Raw genomic sequence first — 17,621 nt, 5'->3', positions numbered from 1 at the left:
CTTAATTGGATATACACACTATCTGCTTGGTATGAGTTTAATATCTATGTCATGCATCCTACCAAACAATTCAAGCATATACAGGGAAAGAATTGGATGGTAATGGAAACAATCTAATGCCATTGAGTGGAGAAGGGCCTGACAGAGAGGCAGGTAGGAAGTAAGAGCTTTGATTATGCCCTTCATGGTTGTTTGATATGGCAAACTCTCCAATTGTAATTACAAAAGGACATTTTTGTAGCTCACTGGTACAAGTATATCAGTTAGCTGCTCCATCTGACAGCAAGAAAAGGGGCTCATTGTATTGGAGGCTAGAAACACAGAAGCTCTAGATTTCTGTAACTCTGGAGACAGGAAAAGTCAAATGTACTGTATTTGGCGGTGTGGGTCTAACTGACAAACAGCTGTAAAACTGAGGGCCACAAAAAGCTGTTGCACTTTTTCCAGCAATTTGATATCAAAGGTGCTTAGCTACCTGCAGTCCGGTGGTTTTCCAAACTGCCAGCAGTGGACAGACTCCCCAGAAGCTGAAAATCAAACTGTGTTACTTCCGGCTTGCTTATCAGCATCAATGCAGATTGGATCATTAGAAGTCACGGTGTGATCTGTTAGTCTTCCCACAGACATCAGAGAGTATTGCTGTGGTCCCCCAACATTTAACAGCTTGGACTTTATTTTTTCATTTGCTTTTGTTACTGCTGGTTAAGTGTTTCATCTTTGGACTTGTTGGCATCCTTTTGAGCTTGGACATAGCAAGCCATTTTCTCTAGGGAAAATAATAGCAGAGGAAAGCGAGCTTTCTGGTTTTACCTCTTCAGGGAACAAGAAATTCAGAGCAGGACAGTTGTCATCAGCACTGAAACCCAGCAAGTGGCAGGAGGTTCTCGTACCCATGTCATTTCCTCGTCAGGGTCATCTTGAATACATGGTTTCATCTAAATTGAAAAATTAATTCGTATAAGGTGGTGGGATTTGTTTGTTTGTTTGTTTGTTTTGATATAGTTCCCAAAGGAGTGGCAATCAAGGCCTTTCTGGATTTTTTATTAATTGCTGATAGGAGGACAGAGCAAAATCTGCAAATGGTAGATGCAAATTGGTCCCCTGGGCTGGCCCACCCTCAGCATGTCGGCTGTGCAGCTGTAGGAAAGCTCTGATGCTGGGTGAGGAGCTGGCATAGTTCAGCTGCTTGCACTTCACCCCCTTGATTTTTAAAAGCAGGCATTTGCCCATGTTCTCTAAATTACTTGGGATCATTTACAGTTGTAAAAATACGGCATTACAAAAGCTTTGTCATTCACCTTTAGGGCCAAAAATGTTCAGCTCTGACAATGTTATCTGGAGGGAACAGCAGCTCCATTCATCTCAAACATGCTTGCAATATAACATGGCTTTGGGCGAAGCTTACTGACACCAATGCTCCAAAAGAAAGGGATGAAAATGAAGTGACCATTACAATGAGAAATGTGAGGCAGATGACATGCAATTTTGCTTGAACAACTGAATTTTAATAACAGAAAATTGCACCGCCTGTCCTTTTTTGTTTTCTAGCTCTCTGGAGGTGGCCTTTCCACAGCAGTGAATTATTCCTGGGCTTTGGCATAAAGCAACGTGTGGCCCCAAAGTCTGTAGAGAGCTCGGTCCAGATGGAGCAAAAGACTTGTGATATACCACCGTCTTGTGGAAGCCTCTTGTACCACAGCAGCTGCTGCAGCTTCTATAGAAGCTTTGCCAGAGGTCACAGGCAGATATCAGAGGCATTTAGCAGCAGGCAGTGTACACCATGGAAACTTCTTCAAATTTCACAGATGAAGATAGAGAGTTGATGTTGTGCAAAACCAGAAAATGAATCAGATGAGACAGGTGCCCAGTCAAATGATGACGAAGTAACTGAACTGCTGCCAAGTGAAAGGCAGCCCTGGATTCCCTTGATGGGTTTCTGTGCTTTCATGAGTCTCATAGCAGCCCTGAATTCAGCTCCTTGCTGGAGCAGTTCAGCATCTACATTGACAGATAGTTAGGAAGGTTTACAGCTCCGGAAGGCAGATGACCCAGGATGGCTTTCTCAGAATGGCAGCTCTCCTCTTTCCCAAGCCAAATCTGCTGTACAGTCTCCAGCACATCCTGTTACATAAACTCAGCACAAAGCGTTGGAGAAATTTTGCAGCAAGTACCGGAGGAAGGTATGCTGAATAATGTGAATCAATCAGTTCTTCTTTTTTTTTTTTTTTTTTTTTTTTTTTTACTCCCACCAGCATTAAATCAGGTGGGTTCTACCATGGATTGCTTTAGTGCTCATCATTTAATTAGAAACAATCATGCTCTCACTGCATAAATTCTAAGCTTCATTCAGAGTATTTATTTCAGCATGGGTTCTACATCATGCTTTTAAAGGCAAATCAGCATCGGTCTTAATTTCTGATGTATGAATTATTTTCTAGGATAACCATCAGATGAATGAGAATCAGCTTTTCCAGTCTGTGGTTTTTAAGCAGGGTGTTTGTTTTTTTTTTTACAAGACTTGTTTTGTGCAGGATGGAAGACCTGCTTCGAAGCAAGTGTGACCTGTGTGCATCTGGCTGTCTATACAGGGCCTTAGCCAGAGCCATTAAAATCACTGGGCGGATTTCCTCTGACCTGTGATTGAGAATGTTTTCATCCTATGCCAGATGTGTTAACCTCCTGCCCCACAGTATATGCCAGAGCTTGTGTGAATCTTCTGTATATTACAGAGATTATACTAGAAAGAAAGCCTTGCCAGACTGCAGCTGCATGATCTGCATAGGGTACATGTTTAATAGTATAGCACCTCAAATAGCGTCTGTTTTTTAGGAAAGTTCATGGAGGCCTTCTGCCTGACCCAAACGATCTGAGGCTGAGCACAAGCTCTCCACATAGGTTTCTGTTCATATAAATGGACACATCTGTAGACAAGAACAGGTAGTTCTAAATTCTCACAGTACTGCACTCAGAGTATATAGAATGTTTGCTACAAAATGACTTCCATTTAAATTTTACTAACTGACTGTATAAAAAGCAAACTTTACAGCTTGGAGAAGTTACTGATTGCTATGGATACCTTCAGTCATATCATACTTTTCCCTACCAGGGAAGTTTTAATGAGTGAACCTGTTCCCATCAACCCACCGTTTTAAATCAGAACAGGGTCAGATGTGGGGGATTTACTGGTTGGATTTCAGGATACTTAAAGATAGAATGGATGGATTTCCTAAACACCTAGCACATATTTCACCAGGGGGTGTCTGTTATTAAAAAAAAAATAAAATAATCAAAAATCAAAATAAAAATCTGAGCAACCAAAAGCTGTTGCTGTTGAAGCTAGCAGCCACTCAGAGATTTTTGGAGCCCTGCTTCCTTATTTATAGCTCCTTTATACTGCAGAGCTCTGTTGACCTGCCCCGGTCCAGCCTGTGCCTGACATGCATTTAATACGGTGCACGTTAGCAAGAGTGTCTGCATCGGCCATGCCCTTGGTGATCAGGTAGGAGACAGCCGGTTGCAATCTTCAGGTGCCTTAATTGTTTGTACGTGCACGGGGAAGCAGCCCTGCTGGACTCAGGCAAGATCCCCTTGCTAAGAGGGAGCCAGCATGCACCAGGGAGCCGTGGGAGTGGCATGCAATGCTGCGGCAGTGTGTACCACCAGGGAGTCTGGCCCAGGCAGCAGCTGACCTGGCATGCAGGACGCGCTGCCCAGGGGAGAGGAGAAGCTCAATGATAACGTCCTTCCGTGCTGCTTCAGCACTGACCGGCCCAGAGCTTCTGCTGCCTTGTGTGGCCAAGCCCTTTGGTGCAAGTTACTGTGCAGGTGTGCTGTATGGTAATGGCCATGCCAGTTACACTGGGAGCGCTTGGGTTGTCCCCCCAGCCGAGGGTATGAGTCCTGAAGAGACCAAAAGCTCCAAGTGCAAACGCAGCTGTGATAAAACCACCTTAGGAATGGAGTGATGCAGCTACTGGCACCAGTACAGATTTGCAGGACTAGATGATGGTGTAATTGGATGCCTTTCTTGCCTTATTCACTCACATGTATATAATTTTATTTTATGTACCCACACCTTATAACCCTTGGCTTCATGTCTGCCTCTGAAAATTACAGGTCGGTCACTTTCTCAGAGCTTTCCAACCTTCTCCTCTTCTGTTCATTATTGACATTTTTGCCTCTATTAAATGAACACAGCTTTCCTTAAAGACATGGTACTGTTGTAGGGACGCTTTGTGTTAAGGTGCAGCCTGTTGTCTTTCTGTTGCAGAAAAATATCTGTCTCTCATCACTCATACTTGCTAAAAACATTAATGAGGTTTTGTTTTTCTTAATCCCTCCCCTAGTTGTGTCTTCAGGTGAATCCAAAGGCTATCTGTAAACCCTCTTTCTTGAATCCTGACATAAGCCCCTGCTCACTAGACTACCCTTAGTAGTTTGTTTTTGGTATTTAATCTGTTTGGACATCCCTAAAAGTGGAGTGACTTTGAGGCTGCAGTAAAGTACAGATCAGTTTAAGTGATCTTTGTATAAAAGTGACAAGTTTCTTCTGCTGCTGGCCTGAATAACTGCATCCAAGAAGTGCTGGGAAAGCCATTCATCTGCTTTTTATTTTCCTGAAATATTGAGGTCATCCCATGTCTATCTTTTACTGCACTAAAACAAACATACATCTGCTCTTATACAGGTGCATATGGCCAAAAGAGAGCTGAGCCCTTGCCTGCCATAAGCTGCAGCAAGCCCTGTACCAAGTTCTCATCCAGGTTCTATTTTCCCTGGTCATGGGACCTGAGAACAATCAGACAGATGTTAGGGATGCAGGCCTCATGGTCTTAAAGTGGTAGTAGGGAACTGATCATGTTTGATGTTGGGCTTCCCTGTCGTGGGTGGTAGGGCATACCGTCCCTGCTGCACTGAGTGAAGCTGGGGCCGTGTCAGCGAGGTGCTCTAAGTTGGCACTAATAAATTAGTTCATTTTGCAGAATGGTGAGAGGCAGCAATTGTGAGACTGGTTATGAAAAGTCCTGGGTCTTATCCGTTTATGGCTCCAGCAGATCAACTGATACTTTAAAAGGGTACATACTAACTCTTATCTGCTGTCATGATCAAATAAACCCAGTTCATTTATTCTGACCACTGAAATAGCAGTTGCATTTTCATCTAGTTACACCATTTGGTCTCTTTGAGTGATCTTTCTGAAATACTTTAAGTGCTATCAAAAATCACTCGGTACCTGTCTACTCACAAAGTGGTAGTGAGGAAAACTAAGGGAGCCCAGTTTTGCTCAGAAGGAAAGAGGATGCCAAAGTTGTTTCACACTGAATGGTGCTGTTATTTTCTAAGGGCTACTCCATATCACCATATTTACCTGGCTGTGTGCATATACAGAGTCATCTGCCTCCCTGAGAGATCACTCATCTTTAGTAGGATTCACTTCGTTTTACTTGCTGTCAACTGAGTACATCACAAAGGGAGAAGAGCAATGCACAGCATTACTGACAGCCCTGTATTACAGCTGGCTTTTCAGTCTCCCTTAATATCTTGAATACTAAGATAGAAAAGTATAAATATATGTTGTGTTGTTGTTTTGTTTTGTTTTGTTTCAAAGGTCTGTTTGCTGCTACCAAGACAATCAAAATGAAGTGGGAATGATTTAGTAATGGATGATGAAGTTATGGTGGAGCAACTGTGTTAAATCCTTCTGATAATAGTAATGACTATTTGACATACCAGAGTGCGTACTGCACAAGGACTTACAGATGGTCATTCACAGTCATCTGATTTGTCTACCTCGGACGGCCTCCCTGTGAACAAATACATCACCTTTTTTGCTCCGTTTTGAAGAAAATGCTAGCAAAAGGGTTTACAGGCGGGAATGTTTGCAATAACACAATTTGCAGAGGTGCTCATAAAAAAAAGAATAAAAAAAAAAAGCAAACACCTTTCGTACTTGTTAAATACTTTGCATGGGTTTTGGCTCTGGTTCAGAAAAGCACCTGTGTTTTTGCACTTACCTTTGTCACGTTAACTTCGGATCTCCATCAGGAAAATGAAAGCTTTGCCACGGGTCTTCTTGAGAGCAGGTGTGGTTTGTGCAATATGTGTGGTGCAGATGGTGCTCTGATCCCCACCTTGTTGACTTCTGCCAATAGCAGAGGTGCCATGTGCCGCGGAGCCAGCCACAGGCAAGGGGCGTCCCTGAGGCATGTGCATGGCCCTGGGTGCTCCTTGGCTCACCCAGCCATAGCTTGCAGGAGCAGAGGCCTCGGGGGAGGCTGTGCTGCGGTGCTGCGCTGCAGTGTTCTTGTGTTCATCGATGCGCCCAGAAAGAGATCGGGAGGCTTACTGGCAAGTGTGTCGTTAATGCTATTAAATGTTATTTAGGCCCACAGCAAGCTGCGTGTTCAATAGTTTAAGCTGTAATTGCTGGCTGATTCAGAAATAAGACTGGATATATGTAAATCCTGTTGAACGCTAATGTAATTTACCTCCTCGGATGGATTAGCAGCCTCTGCAATTAGTGGTGTGTGCAGCTAGTCATGTTATGGAGAATCCATCGCACAGGGCTGTAGGGTACATTCAAATTTGTGTATACTACATGTGCCTCTCTTTATTTTTTTTATTTTTTTTTTTCAGCCAGGGGGACATTGCTGGATAACACAGAGCCAGTGCTGTGTCCTTTGCAGAGGTTGGGGGAATGTGTGACCCACCTCCTGTCACATTCAGCTTTTCTTCCTTCTCTCACACATTTTTCACCTCCTCCACTGTTTCCCTGTGACATGTCAATGTTTTTTGGGGTGGTGGAGGGGGAGAAAACTCCCTGCTGTAGCTAAAGCAGGTATCCCCAGCTCATGCAGTCTGAAGACATTGTATCAGCATATATTTTCATGCATGTGCATACTGTTTGTGTTCATCTATCTGTTTAAAACAAGAGTCAGAGAGAGCGAGACATATGGATATACAAAATCCAAACAGATTTCCTTCCCCTGCATCTGTAAAGTCTACCTTTGCAGCAAGCATGTGAATGGGTGAGTGATTTAGGTCTTAGGGTGCTGTGCAAAATAAGCGCAGGTGCACTGCAACTGCATAGAAAGTCATCAGTCTGATTTTTTAAACACATTTGTGAACAAAGGTGCAAATCCCTCTCTCTCTGTTTTGTTTTGAAGTTCTAAGATTAGGATCCGTTGTTCCTCAATGAATAAGCAATCACTGTGAGCTTTTCCATGGCTTGGCACACACGGTTTCTAGTACCTGAGGGTCTGTGACACTCATATCATCCCTGGTTGTGCGTCTCATAGATCCCTTTAGAGGCTTCCTGTTTCCAAATTATTTCCTGCACAATTTTAAAAGCAATGCACTAATAATGACTTTCCCAGCACATTTGGAGGCATTTAAGAAAGGAAGTGCTAGTGTTGTTGCATGCAGGTAAATTTCCTACAGACCCGTGAAGCCCTCAGACTATTTATACAAGCTGCTAGTCTGTGAAGGCGTAGTTACACCATGGTTATTTTAGACCAAGCCATCCCTGCAGGTAGGTGTATGATGGAGGTGTGACTGTCTGGACCAGCTCTTGTAGTAGTTTTGTGTCATTTCAGTGATTTCCAAAAGAGGAGGAAGAGACTAATAGCCATACTCCATACCTGTTTTCTAAGGCCTCAACACACCACCTTATGCTCCCCTTTTTATTGCTTCCTTTCTTTTCAGAAATGGAGGCAACACACAGTCACCAACAGAGTTAGAATGGCGTGGGCAGTGCTGTCATGGTGGTTTGCCAGGAGTATAAATAAAATCCTCAGTTAAGTGAAGGCAGGAGCATCTTTTGTCACTGTTGTCAGCTGGGACTTCACTTGATATTTCTAAATGGTGCTGAAGATAAGGCACATGAGTTGAATAAAATAAAAATAACATGATTGCTTCTCGTAGGAGGGAAGAACTGTTTTCTCCAATTTTTGCTAAAGCTGTAGTAAAATGTTGATTTCCCTGCCTTATTGCTGCTTCTGCTCACAACTTGAACACGAATGTGTGATTTGCAGATAGTAGTCTATCTGCAGCACCATTTAATTGTACTTTTCTCCCACTGGCTGCACTGAGAAGGTCGGTTTTGAAAGCAGCTATTGGAAACATTCACCTAAATGTCTACTTCTTCAAAAATTCCAAGGAATATTTAAATCTGCTTGCATCCCTGTCTGCACAGTTCTCCAAACTTCCCCCCCAGTGCAGGGCTGTGCTATCAGCTTCGTCATGGATGGCACAGCATCTTGTCTGTGTGTGGTGCCCTGCCCAAACAGGACAGACAGGGGGATGAACAATCAGGCTGTGGAGATCCATCTGTGGAAAGGAGAGTTTTCATTCTTCATGGTGGAAAGACAATTTTATCCTTGCTGTGAGGGGATATCACTCCCCCCTTGTTTTAATTTTCTTTAAAGGATTGCTCTCCTTTCACTCACACACTGCCTTCAGAAATGTAAATCTCACCATTGTGCCCCATTATTTGGGAAAAGGGGGAGGGCGTTGTTCACTGAAGGATTTTATGTTACTAAGAGCGGTTAGCTAAGAAATGTGGTGTGCGTTTTTTCCTGCTACAGTGTTAGACAAAATTGAAGAAGGAGGCCTTTACTGTAACGGTTATTTCAATAACATTTCTGTGCTTCTTGGCTCCCCCTTTTAAAGACATTGTAATAGCAACCCTACTCCGGCCATCTGACAGCTCACCTTGTCACATTATGGCTGTAACACAAATGTCCAGGGGAGGCAGGGAGGATCTTGGCTTGTTGGACCTGGGTGTTCCTCGGCTGGGAGCCCAACCTCTATGTCTTGGGGGAAGGGGATTTCCTGGCCCAGCCCTGAATAAACTGGTGGGGATTATCAGAGGTGGTCAGGCCGTTTTAGGAGTCCTCCCCCCTCCCATTGGGAACTACCTGGCAGAGCTGCCCAAAAAGCTGCCAAGTAAACGTCTTTGGACTGGATTGCTTTCCTGTTGGTATGTCTTGGAAAACTTTGTTCCATGTTGTCTTATCTCAGATGTGGTCAAGCCAAACTTCAAGGAACTTTTAGGTGACTGCAGCTCCTGTTGTTGTAATTTTGGTTAGTTTATACTCAAATTCTAAAGCAAACCTTCCCTCCAAGAACAAAGAGCCTTGGCAAACCCCTGTGTGTCAGGTCTCGATGGCATCTCTCTGGAAAGTGCAGAGGCAGAATTCAGCTCAGCAGATTTTATCTGCCCTGACGCCACACGTGCAAGGACAAACCATCCCAGCATATTTTGAAGGGGACGTGTATATGATTGCATCTGTCACCTGTGAAATTCTGATTCAGCCATGGAACTGGACAACAGCCTAGTCCAGATCCAGACAGCTCAGTAAAGCCAACAGCTCTGATTTGCAGCAGTACTTTCAAAGAGTCGTGCACATGTCAGTCCACCTGCTCAGAGTGGTGCCCTCACTTGCGGTCTGAGGGAGTCCTGTGGTCTCGGAAAGAAGAGCAGCTCCTTCCAGCCCTCGCTGTCTTCCCCTCATCCCAGCAAGAAGGCAAGTAGCTAGTGCCACTAACACACCAATGCATTCTTTGGCTCCCAAAGATGTTTTAAACCACTTGGTGTCCTGAATTAGGCTAGGATTAAGACCACACAGTTTTTCCTGTCTAGTTCTTCAAATTGTCTCTTCAGGATTCAACACTAGCATTATGATCCTGATGACTGACAGGTACAGGCTTTGTGTTGTCCCCTGTGAGAGAACAAGGCCTCGTCGCTGAGACTGTGGACATGAAAATGAATTTCAAAAAGGGTCTCATGTCTCCTCTGACAAGTGGGAATAGCCTGAGCTATATGCCCATGCAAGCCTGGAAGGTTTTCCTCACATTTCGAGTTCAAGCAGTATTAGGAGGCAAAAAGCAAGATTTCTGTGCCTCTCAGAGAGTCATGATTTAATTTCTCTGAAACACATTGCATGCCAAAACCCAACCTGTCAAACAACTCACAGCAGCTCCCATGTCTGGCTGTATGGAAGCTCTGTGCTGTATGTATCTGCATGGGTAGAGACAGGAAAACATCTGTAGCAGTAAAGAGCATACCTGGGAACGCACAGAAAGGAGAGCAGCATTAACAAAACCAGAGGATGCCGTCCCCTTACCTGACCCACAGGATATGGGGACCCGTGTTTCTGCTTATGGGATGACAGTTACCATGGATTCTGGGCTGTGCGACTTCAGAGCCAGAGCAGAACAAAGGAGCCTGGCTGATTCTGCAAAGCTGGCCTTGTGCAAGACCTGTGTACATCACCTGCAGCTGTCCTGCTGGAGGAGGCTTCTGCCATCATCTTACCTAATCTCTGCCCACCTCCCGCCGCATCCTGAGGCGTGTCTGTTCCTCACCTTAAAGTCCGCTGGTTGCCTTCACCCCAGGCAGCAAACAGTGGTTACTTAAAGCCTTTCACAGTAGCTGGCACAGGGTGTAGAGCTGTTGGGGTGGCAGCTCATGGGGCCGATAACCTCCTGCAGGAAGCAGGGATAACAGCCTGGAGAAGCATTAGCACACACCAGAGAGAGGCGATGAGTGCAGCTGCAGTCCTCATGGGCTCACCATCCCACCTCCAGGCTGTGCAAGGGGCAGGCGCTGGAGTTAATGGAGTCATCCTGCCTGCACTTGTGTCAGTCTGTGCCAGAGGTATTCTGCTGTCCCTGCTGGCTGCTGTCAAAGCCCAGGCCTTGAGGGGGCCTACGCTACACAGGGAGTTTGGAGAAATTTAAGCTGCCAGTCTTCCACTGGAAAGGCACTGGGACAGCAGAGCCTTGGTAATGACCTGGCGGTGTCACTTAAGCTTTTCAATTAATTTCTTTGCAGCTAGCTTGGCTGGTAATGTCTTTGAGTTGTTTTGTGGTGGTGGTGCGGATGGCAATGATGATTTTTTAATGAGCTGATACGCTTGTTACTCACTGGTCCAGCCTGTAAGGCTATTGCTTTCATTCATTCAGAAGCTAAAAGTTTTTTCAGGAGAGCTTGGCAAACATCCCTTAGCCAGGGATCCAAGGGCATCATCCTCTCTCAGCTGCACAGCTTCTCATTAATATTTGAAAAGATTTAGTGTAAAATTTAGGGTGCGAGTATAGTGTTTTATGCAGTTATTTCTAAATTCATGGATTCCTAGATTTTCAGGCCAGAAGGGACTATTATGCACACCTTCTCTGACCCCCTGTATAATGTAGGCCACATTTGTTTAAAGATTCAATTTGCTTTCCTGAACAAACTTGTATATATTATATATAGTTTCATACAGAGGAGTAGCTAGTGAAAAGGTTGAAACCCATAAATATTATATTATATCACCTGGTGCTCTGGAGCTGGCTCCTGAATGACAGCCACTCACAATGAAGAGCAGCCTGAAAGGCAGGGAGATAAAGTGATATGACTACTGCAGAGAGCAAACGAATGGCTCCATGTTAGGGAGAAGTTTCTGGAGGCATGGTTTCAGTTTAAGTTTTATGTTTTTCCTTTGGAAAACAAATGTTCTTTCACTCCACATAACCTTTATTTTAGAAACATGGAAGCAAGAAAGGGGGAGAGAGGTTTCTATAGGAGAGCATGGTGTATGTGAATAACTCTGTAATCACAAGCTATCTTGAGCTGACAAGGGGAGTGCCCCTACTGAAGCTCTCAATTTACAGTGTACATGCAGCACACAAAAGGTAGCTTCACAGTTACACAACTGTATTTGCTGTATTACAGTGTAATGATTCATGGAAATAGTAGGAAAATGTATTTGGTATTTACTGACATCCCATCAAGTGATTGAAGATGGATTGAATGGCTCAAGAGAGATGTTTCTGTCTCTTCACCTCTGTTTGTAACAAAGATAAGAAGGAGAGGATTTAAGAGTCTCAGGCTGAGCAGCCACCTCTGTGACACTGGCCCAGGCTTTGATGGTCATCCTCCCACTCAGCCTATTGCTCATGCTGGAGCCTGCAGAAGTGTTTTACAGCTGAGTGCAGACCCACGTAATAAAAACTGAAGGTTCTGTCTGTATGATTAACATTGGCTGTTATAAATAATACAAATGCTGCTCTGATGTAAGAATAAATACGTTGGGTGTGAGTGATGGGAGCTAGGGGGAGGAGCGGGGAGGAGGCAAGGAGAGGTTTTTGGTGGGCTCAGTCTTCTTAGCAGACCAATTTTGGAGGAACTATTTTTTTCACCCCACAGATGTTCATGTGCCAGAAGATTGCCCCTGGTCTGCAAGCTGTATGTTACTGCAGTGCTCTGTGGGCTGCCTGGGACAGGAGAGCAGGAGAGCTTCTCCCAGCAAACAACGGCACAGGTGCTCTGGTGGCCCAGGAGAATTTCTGCTAACCAGGCATGCAAATGTGAGTTAACAAGGGGAAGCCCTTCTGGTCCCCACAGAAAGCAAATCCAGCAGTAGAGCTGAGCAAATCATGAAGCCAAATTCATGCACATTTTGCCCTGCTCATTTAGCATTCTGGATGTCTTGCGAGGCTATAGTTGGCCTCCTCATACCCCATCTTTCGCTAGTGAAATGAAGATAGCTAAAGGTGAGTCTGTCACTGGTATAAACACGTATGTGCTTCGGTGCAGAGATATGACTGCTTCTGTAGAAGCAAATCAGCCCTCAGAAAATGAGCGAACTGTTCTGCATCACAATAAATACAGCAAGGTAGAAAAAGCCATGGTATAGGGAAAAAAAAAAAAAAAAAAAAAAAAGATAAGTGAAACAAAATGCATCTCTGTAATGAGCAAAGGTGTTTTCATTTACAGAGCTAGAGATTTTAATTTGATTGATCATTTCACTTTTTGACTTCATGATGTTTTACCTGAGTTTTCATCAATATGGGTTTTTTGCTGTTGAAACACCCATCATTAGGTTTTAGGAGATGTTATAATCTTTTTGTAATCATACAATCGGGTTCTAATTGTTTCTGGTTGTATCAGCTGCTCTCATCTGGCTCTAAGGTCATACTGTTTTTCTTCAGGCTTTTCAATATATGCTAATAACCTTTTTTGTTACAACTGGGATATCACAGATATGATACAAGTACTGTAATAGACCTATATATTATTCTTGCATTTGTCAGTTTTAATTAAAGAATGTAAAGGGTGAAACTGCTGACTCTATGGAAGAGATTTGGTGATAGAAGGATTATTTTTAGAAAAACAGAAATAATACCACAGCCAAACTCCATGAAAAAGTGGAAGAGAAACTAGGAGCCTCTCATAACAGTATGTTGCCATTTTTGCACGTGCCTGTTTGAATGGACTGTGGTGGTACGCATGTGAAGGATTTAGGAGTGCTTAAGTTATTGTTTTTCTTTGAAATCCTATGAGCATCCATTCAGAAAGCGATGAAAAGTCCCTTGTTCTCCAAGAAGCTGAAGGGTGGTCCACTCCTGAGCTTCTTCACTAATAGTGTTTTTTTCCTCCTACAGAAGTTTTGCAGTGCTGTGACCTGCCAGTAGACAAGCCAATGGCAGGTGGATGGGTTAAAAGGCATGATCTGAGGCATGGTGCCTGGCCTGGAGGGTCAGATCAGGCATGTTTGCTGTGAGCAGAACGAAGTACTGTGCTCCTTTTTGTCATTGTGGGCATGTGTCTGCAAAAGATTAGCTCCTGGGTGGGACTGCCTTCTGTGACTGAAGGGACTGGCAGCTTTCTCATATCTGGTGCACAGGTGTTTGCACCTGGTGTCACTGTCTGGGTCCTGTCAGTAGTCAGCGTACAGAATGAATTGGGCTTTCCCAGGTAAATTTCATCCGACCTATTTCAGATATCCTTTTCTGTGAGGAAATAAACTTGCTGCTTAGAAATTCCTATGCTGAACAGAAAGGCGACCTACAGTGTTTAGCTCTTATTAGTATACCTAACCTGTAGTAATTTCAGATTTGAGCAAAAGAATCCTACCTCACCTGTCACTGTAAGGCTCCAGTTTCTTACAGAGCTGCTAGGTGCTGATCAGGCATATAAAGCAATAATTGCATCTCTATTTTTTGAAATAAATAAATTCATTCTTGTGTTTGGTTACAAATAAAGATCTTGCTTTGTGTGCAGGACTGGCTTACAGTATACAAAGAGTATGTTGGGTTCTGCCATAGCAGTGTTTGTTTTATCCGCATTGTAACTCAGAGGGATCAGTGAGGGAGAAGAAAACATTGACAACTGACAGAAAAGGTTGGGTACCAACTGCTAGAGAGAAACTGCTGTCCTGCTCTTCCATTTCCTACTGAAAGCACTTCGCTCTGCAGGCAAAAGATGTTTGTTCCCATATCTGAGGGAGACCTCTGCTCTGGCATGTAGTGGATGTGACCCTGCACTTCAGGACACTCGGCCTCTAGACCTTCTGAGTTCATATTTTATTTTAATGTATTTTATTGTATTTTATTTTATTTTGTTTTGTTTTGTTTTGTTTTGTTTTATTTATTTTTCATTTCAGTTTGGTTCAGAGACTTAGAGCTGAGATGAGTGCTCAGCAAACCCAAGCTGCCAAGCTGTTCCCCTCTGGATTTAGGGACCCACGCAGCTCAGCCAGCAACGAAAGTAACTTGCAGGTGTAAGCTTTCAAATCAGTGGCATGGCACTGATTGACAGCCTGTTGTTGGCCATCCGTGCACTCTCAATTTCTCTCTCCAACATTGCAGGGAAATAACCTTTCTGTTTATTCACTGAAGGTGAATTTCAGACAGTAAAAACAACCCATGGTCACCTTTAGGAACCATCCAAGAAAATGCAGCCAGTATGATTCATATTAGTAAGCTATCAAAAGTTTTGGTGATCATTGTTATTATTTGTATATATTGTGTCAAATAGTTGGACAGATGTAAAGGAATGGGACTTTCATCTTTGAAGTGACATGCTTCCAGACCTGGAAATAACAAACCAGGAAGGAACAGCACTTAGCTAAATTATATTATTATTGTATAAGCTTTATCAAACAGCTGTTGGTATGTCCAGAACTACATCTCCAACAGGCTGCAGCCTATCCCTTGCTGCTTACCCTGGCCAGAGCCCTACAGTGTTTTCTGTAAAACACTTACATGAAGATTGTGTCTGCAAAAACTGGTGAAGGAGCTCAAGACTCTCACAGACCTGTTCAGTTCTGTGGTGTGAATGCTTTCAGAGCAGATTTGGGAGAGGAGTTCTCCATAACTGTGGACCAGGCAGAGGAAGCTTTACTGAAGTTTCAGTAGATACAGAGGAGTAGTCACATTTTTTTTGAACTGATGGGGAAGGGAACAAAAAGGCAGCTTCTCCAAACATTCCCATAATAAACTGTGAGTTGGCCTTAACAAAGACACTGCATGTCAGATTCATGTGCCCCCTCCTCAGCCTGCAGCTCTCTTGCCCGGGGTGGCATGCCCATGGGTGCATTGGCAGCGCCCAGGTAGTACTTCTCAGCCAGCTGGGCTTCTTTCCCTTCTTCTCAAGTCAGTTTAGCTCCAAGGGCATTTTTTTCCTGGTCTTTTTTTCCCTCGTGACTGAAGGCAGTGGTCTATCTATTAATTTGTTGCTGTTTTCCCAAAGGAGTAGCATACAATGATAATTTGTTACTGTGGAGCCCATAATGACTTTTAATTGTGGCTCCTAATGTCACATGCTGTCATTTAAATCTCAATGTCTGTCACTTCCTCGTTCTTTCCCAGAGAAAATACAGCTTTTTCCCCCTTCAAACATCTGCATTAGGACACAGTTTATGCCTGCCTCAGTTGAGCTAAGTGAGTCACAGAATGCCAGCTCCTCGAATTATTAGCTTCTCTGACTTAGCCGGAGTGGGGAAAAAAGCATCATCTATTTGTTACTTTCAGTGGGCACTCTGGATACAAAAGAAACATTCCAGATTTAAACAGGTATTTTTGGAGATAGCCCTTGTGGTTTTCTTTGTCTGGAGAAGCCCAGCCTTGTGGGTCTTGCTCTCTTCTTTAAAATGAGACAAAATCATCTGAGCAATTGTTTTTATGTTTCTTTTCCTGAGCTAAGTGAGATCCTTTGCTGCACTAAAATCATTGAGGTGCTCCCTCCTCGTTGCACTGGCAGTGACTTTTATGTTGGGAACACCGAGTGGAGGGACTTTTCCCACCCCACACACATAGTGGGAGGTGAGTGGAGTTGGTGGGTGAATCCCAGCAACAGTGCCTGCAGGACAGAACCAGATGGAGCTGGAAGTAGCCCCAGGGTTTCCCCTGGTAAGTAGCCCCAGGATCAAGATGTGCGGAATGGAGCTTGCAAGCCTCACAGTCCAAGTCACCCTGGAGGAAACACACAAGATGTCATCAGGCAGAAGCTGAGGAGGCTGTGCAGGTACAGCAGAGGGAAACGCCAGGAGTCACTGCTGGTACTGTGATGGCAGCTGAGCTGATCTCATGGAGACATAAGGATGGTCACTCTTTGGAAATGACCTGGGACTTCTGAACCTGGAAACTGAAGTCTCCCAGCTTGAGCTGCCCTGTTGCTTCTCTTAGCTTGTCAACAGCTGTTGCCTTGTAAGCCCGTATATGATCCAGACACAGAAGGGAAGACAAACACAAATGGCTGGCATAGCTGTGTGTGGTTAGTCATCTCTGCTGCAGAAATGCCCCTGAAGGAACATGCGTGCAGAGGAAACTATGCATTTGTTCAGTATCCTCTGCTGAAAAGAGACAGTATCATTCTCCATTTAGCCTTTTTTTTTTTATTATATTAAATTATATTATTATTATATAATAATAACATAAAATAATTTAAATATAATAAATAATTTTAAAAATTAATACATAATATAAATATATTGTAAATATAAATATTATAAATATAAAATTAATAAATAATATAAATATAATAATAAAAAAAAGCTTAAACCTAAAACCAGATCTCAGTAGTAATGGTGGTCAAATAGAACAATGACCCAACACGTCGGAAAGGAAACTGAGATTTTCTGAGGAGCAGATGTGGGCTGAGCACTCATCTCTGAGCAAGAGGGAATTGCAGTTTTGTCCATGCCTCTTCTGGGTCTGACTCCTCATGCTTTCTATAATGAGCTCACTCTTGCTGTGTAGTGGAGATAGTCTACTTGAACGTTCAGATCTCCAGAAGTCTCTCCCGACATTAGTTCGATTTTGTTTTCATTTGTTTCTACATCTTGAGTCATTTGATCCTTCCCGCTTAAGTTGTACGATTATCATTGACCAGTGTCAGCAGCCAGAGAACCATTTGTACAAGCTGCTGTCTGCTGTCATGTTTCTCATATGTCTCCGTTACAGAAGAATGAATCCTTTTCCTTCACTGAGCTATCAAAAATGCTGTATGTCCGTGCATCATGTGGAGCAAAGTGACAGAGTTGTGCTTCTCATCTGACATCCTTAATGTGAGAGGATATAATCAGGCTTTATCCTCATTGCTTTCCCAGTGCAAGCTCACTGCTGCTTTCTGATGTGAAGCACTGGCATGCACTTTGGTTTGTTTAACAACACATTTGCGTTTTTTTAACAAGTATGTACATAGGAAAGGTCTGGAGTGATATATTGTATGCTGTGAGAAACTGTTCTCCCCCAAACCATGATGATTTCTGGGCTCTGATGGTCATGCAGACGTTTTTATAGGTAAATGGGTAGTAAATGTGGGAGCTGACAGGGACATGGGCTGACTTCTG

General features: G+C 43.6%; 1 protein-coding gene across 14 annotated transcripts in view; it reads left to right on the top strand.

The window, feature by feature from the left end:
• The window catches only part of LOC311209468 (uncharacterized protein), a 191,822-nt gene that overhangs the window by 123,333 nt on the left and 50,868 nt on the right, over positions 1–17,621 (top strand). For 8 of the 14 annotated variants that reach the window (XM_084286826.1, XM_084286825.1, XM_084286824.1 and 5 more), the window contains 2 exons: positions 1,549–2,180; positions 5,609–6,023. Coding sequence is in view for 6 of the 14 variants with exons in the window: in XM_084286820.1 (XP_084142946.1) it covers positions 2,054–2,180; positions 12,194–12,354 (288 nt within the window). In the remaining 8 variants the exon portion in view is untranslated. Of the gene's footprint in view, positions 1–1,548; positions 2,181–5,608; positions 6,024–12,193; positions 12,355–17,621 lie in introns of those variants that run through there. The other 6 variants (XM_084286820.1, XM_084286821.1, XM_084286822.1 and 3 more) reach the window with 1 other exon arrangement.

Source organism: Netta rufina (assembly GCF_964035555.1).
Source record: "Netta rufina genome assembly, chromosome: 4".
NCBI lineage: Eukaryota > Metazoa > Chordata > Aves > Anseriformes > Anatidae > Netta > Netta rufina.
The sequence above is the reverse complement of the archived record's forward strand: the minus strand, read 5'-3'. Positions and strand labels throughout refer to the sequence as shown.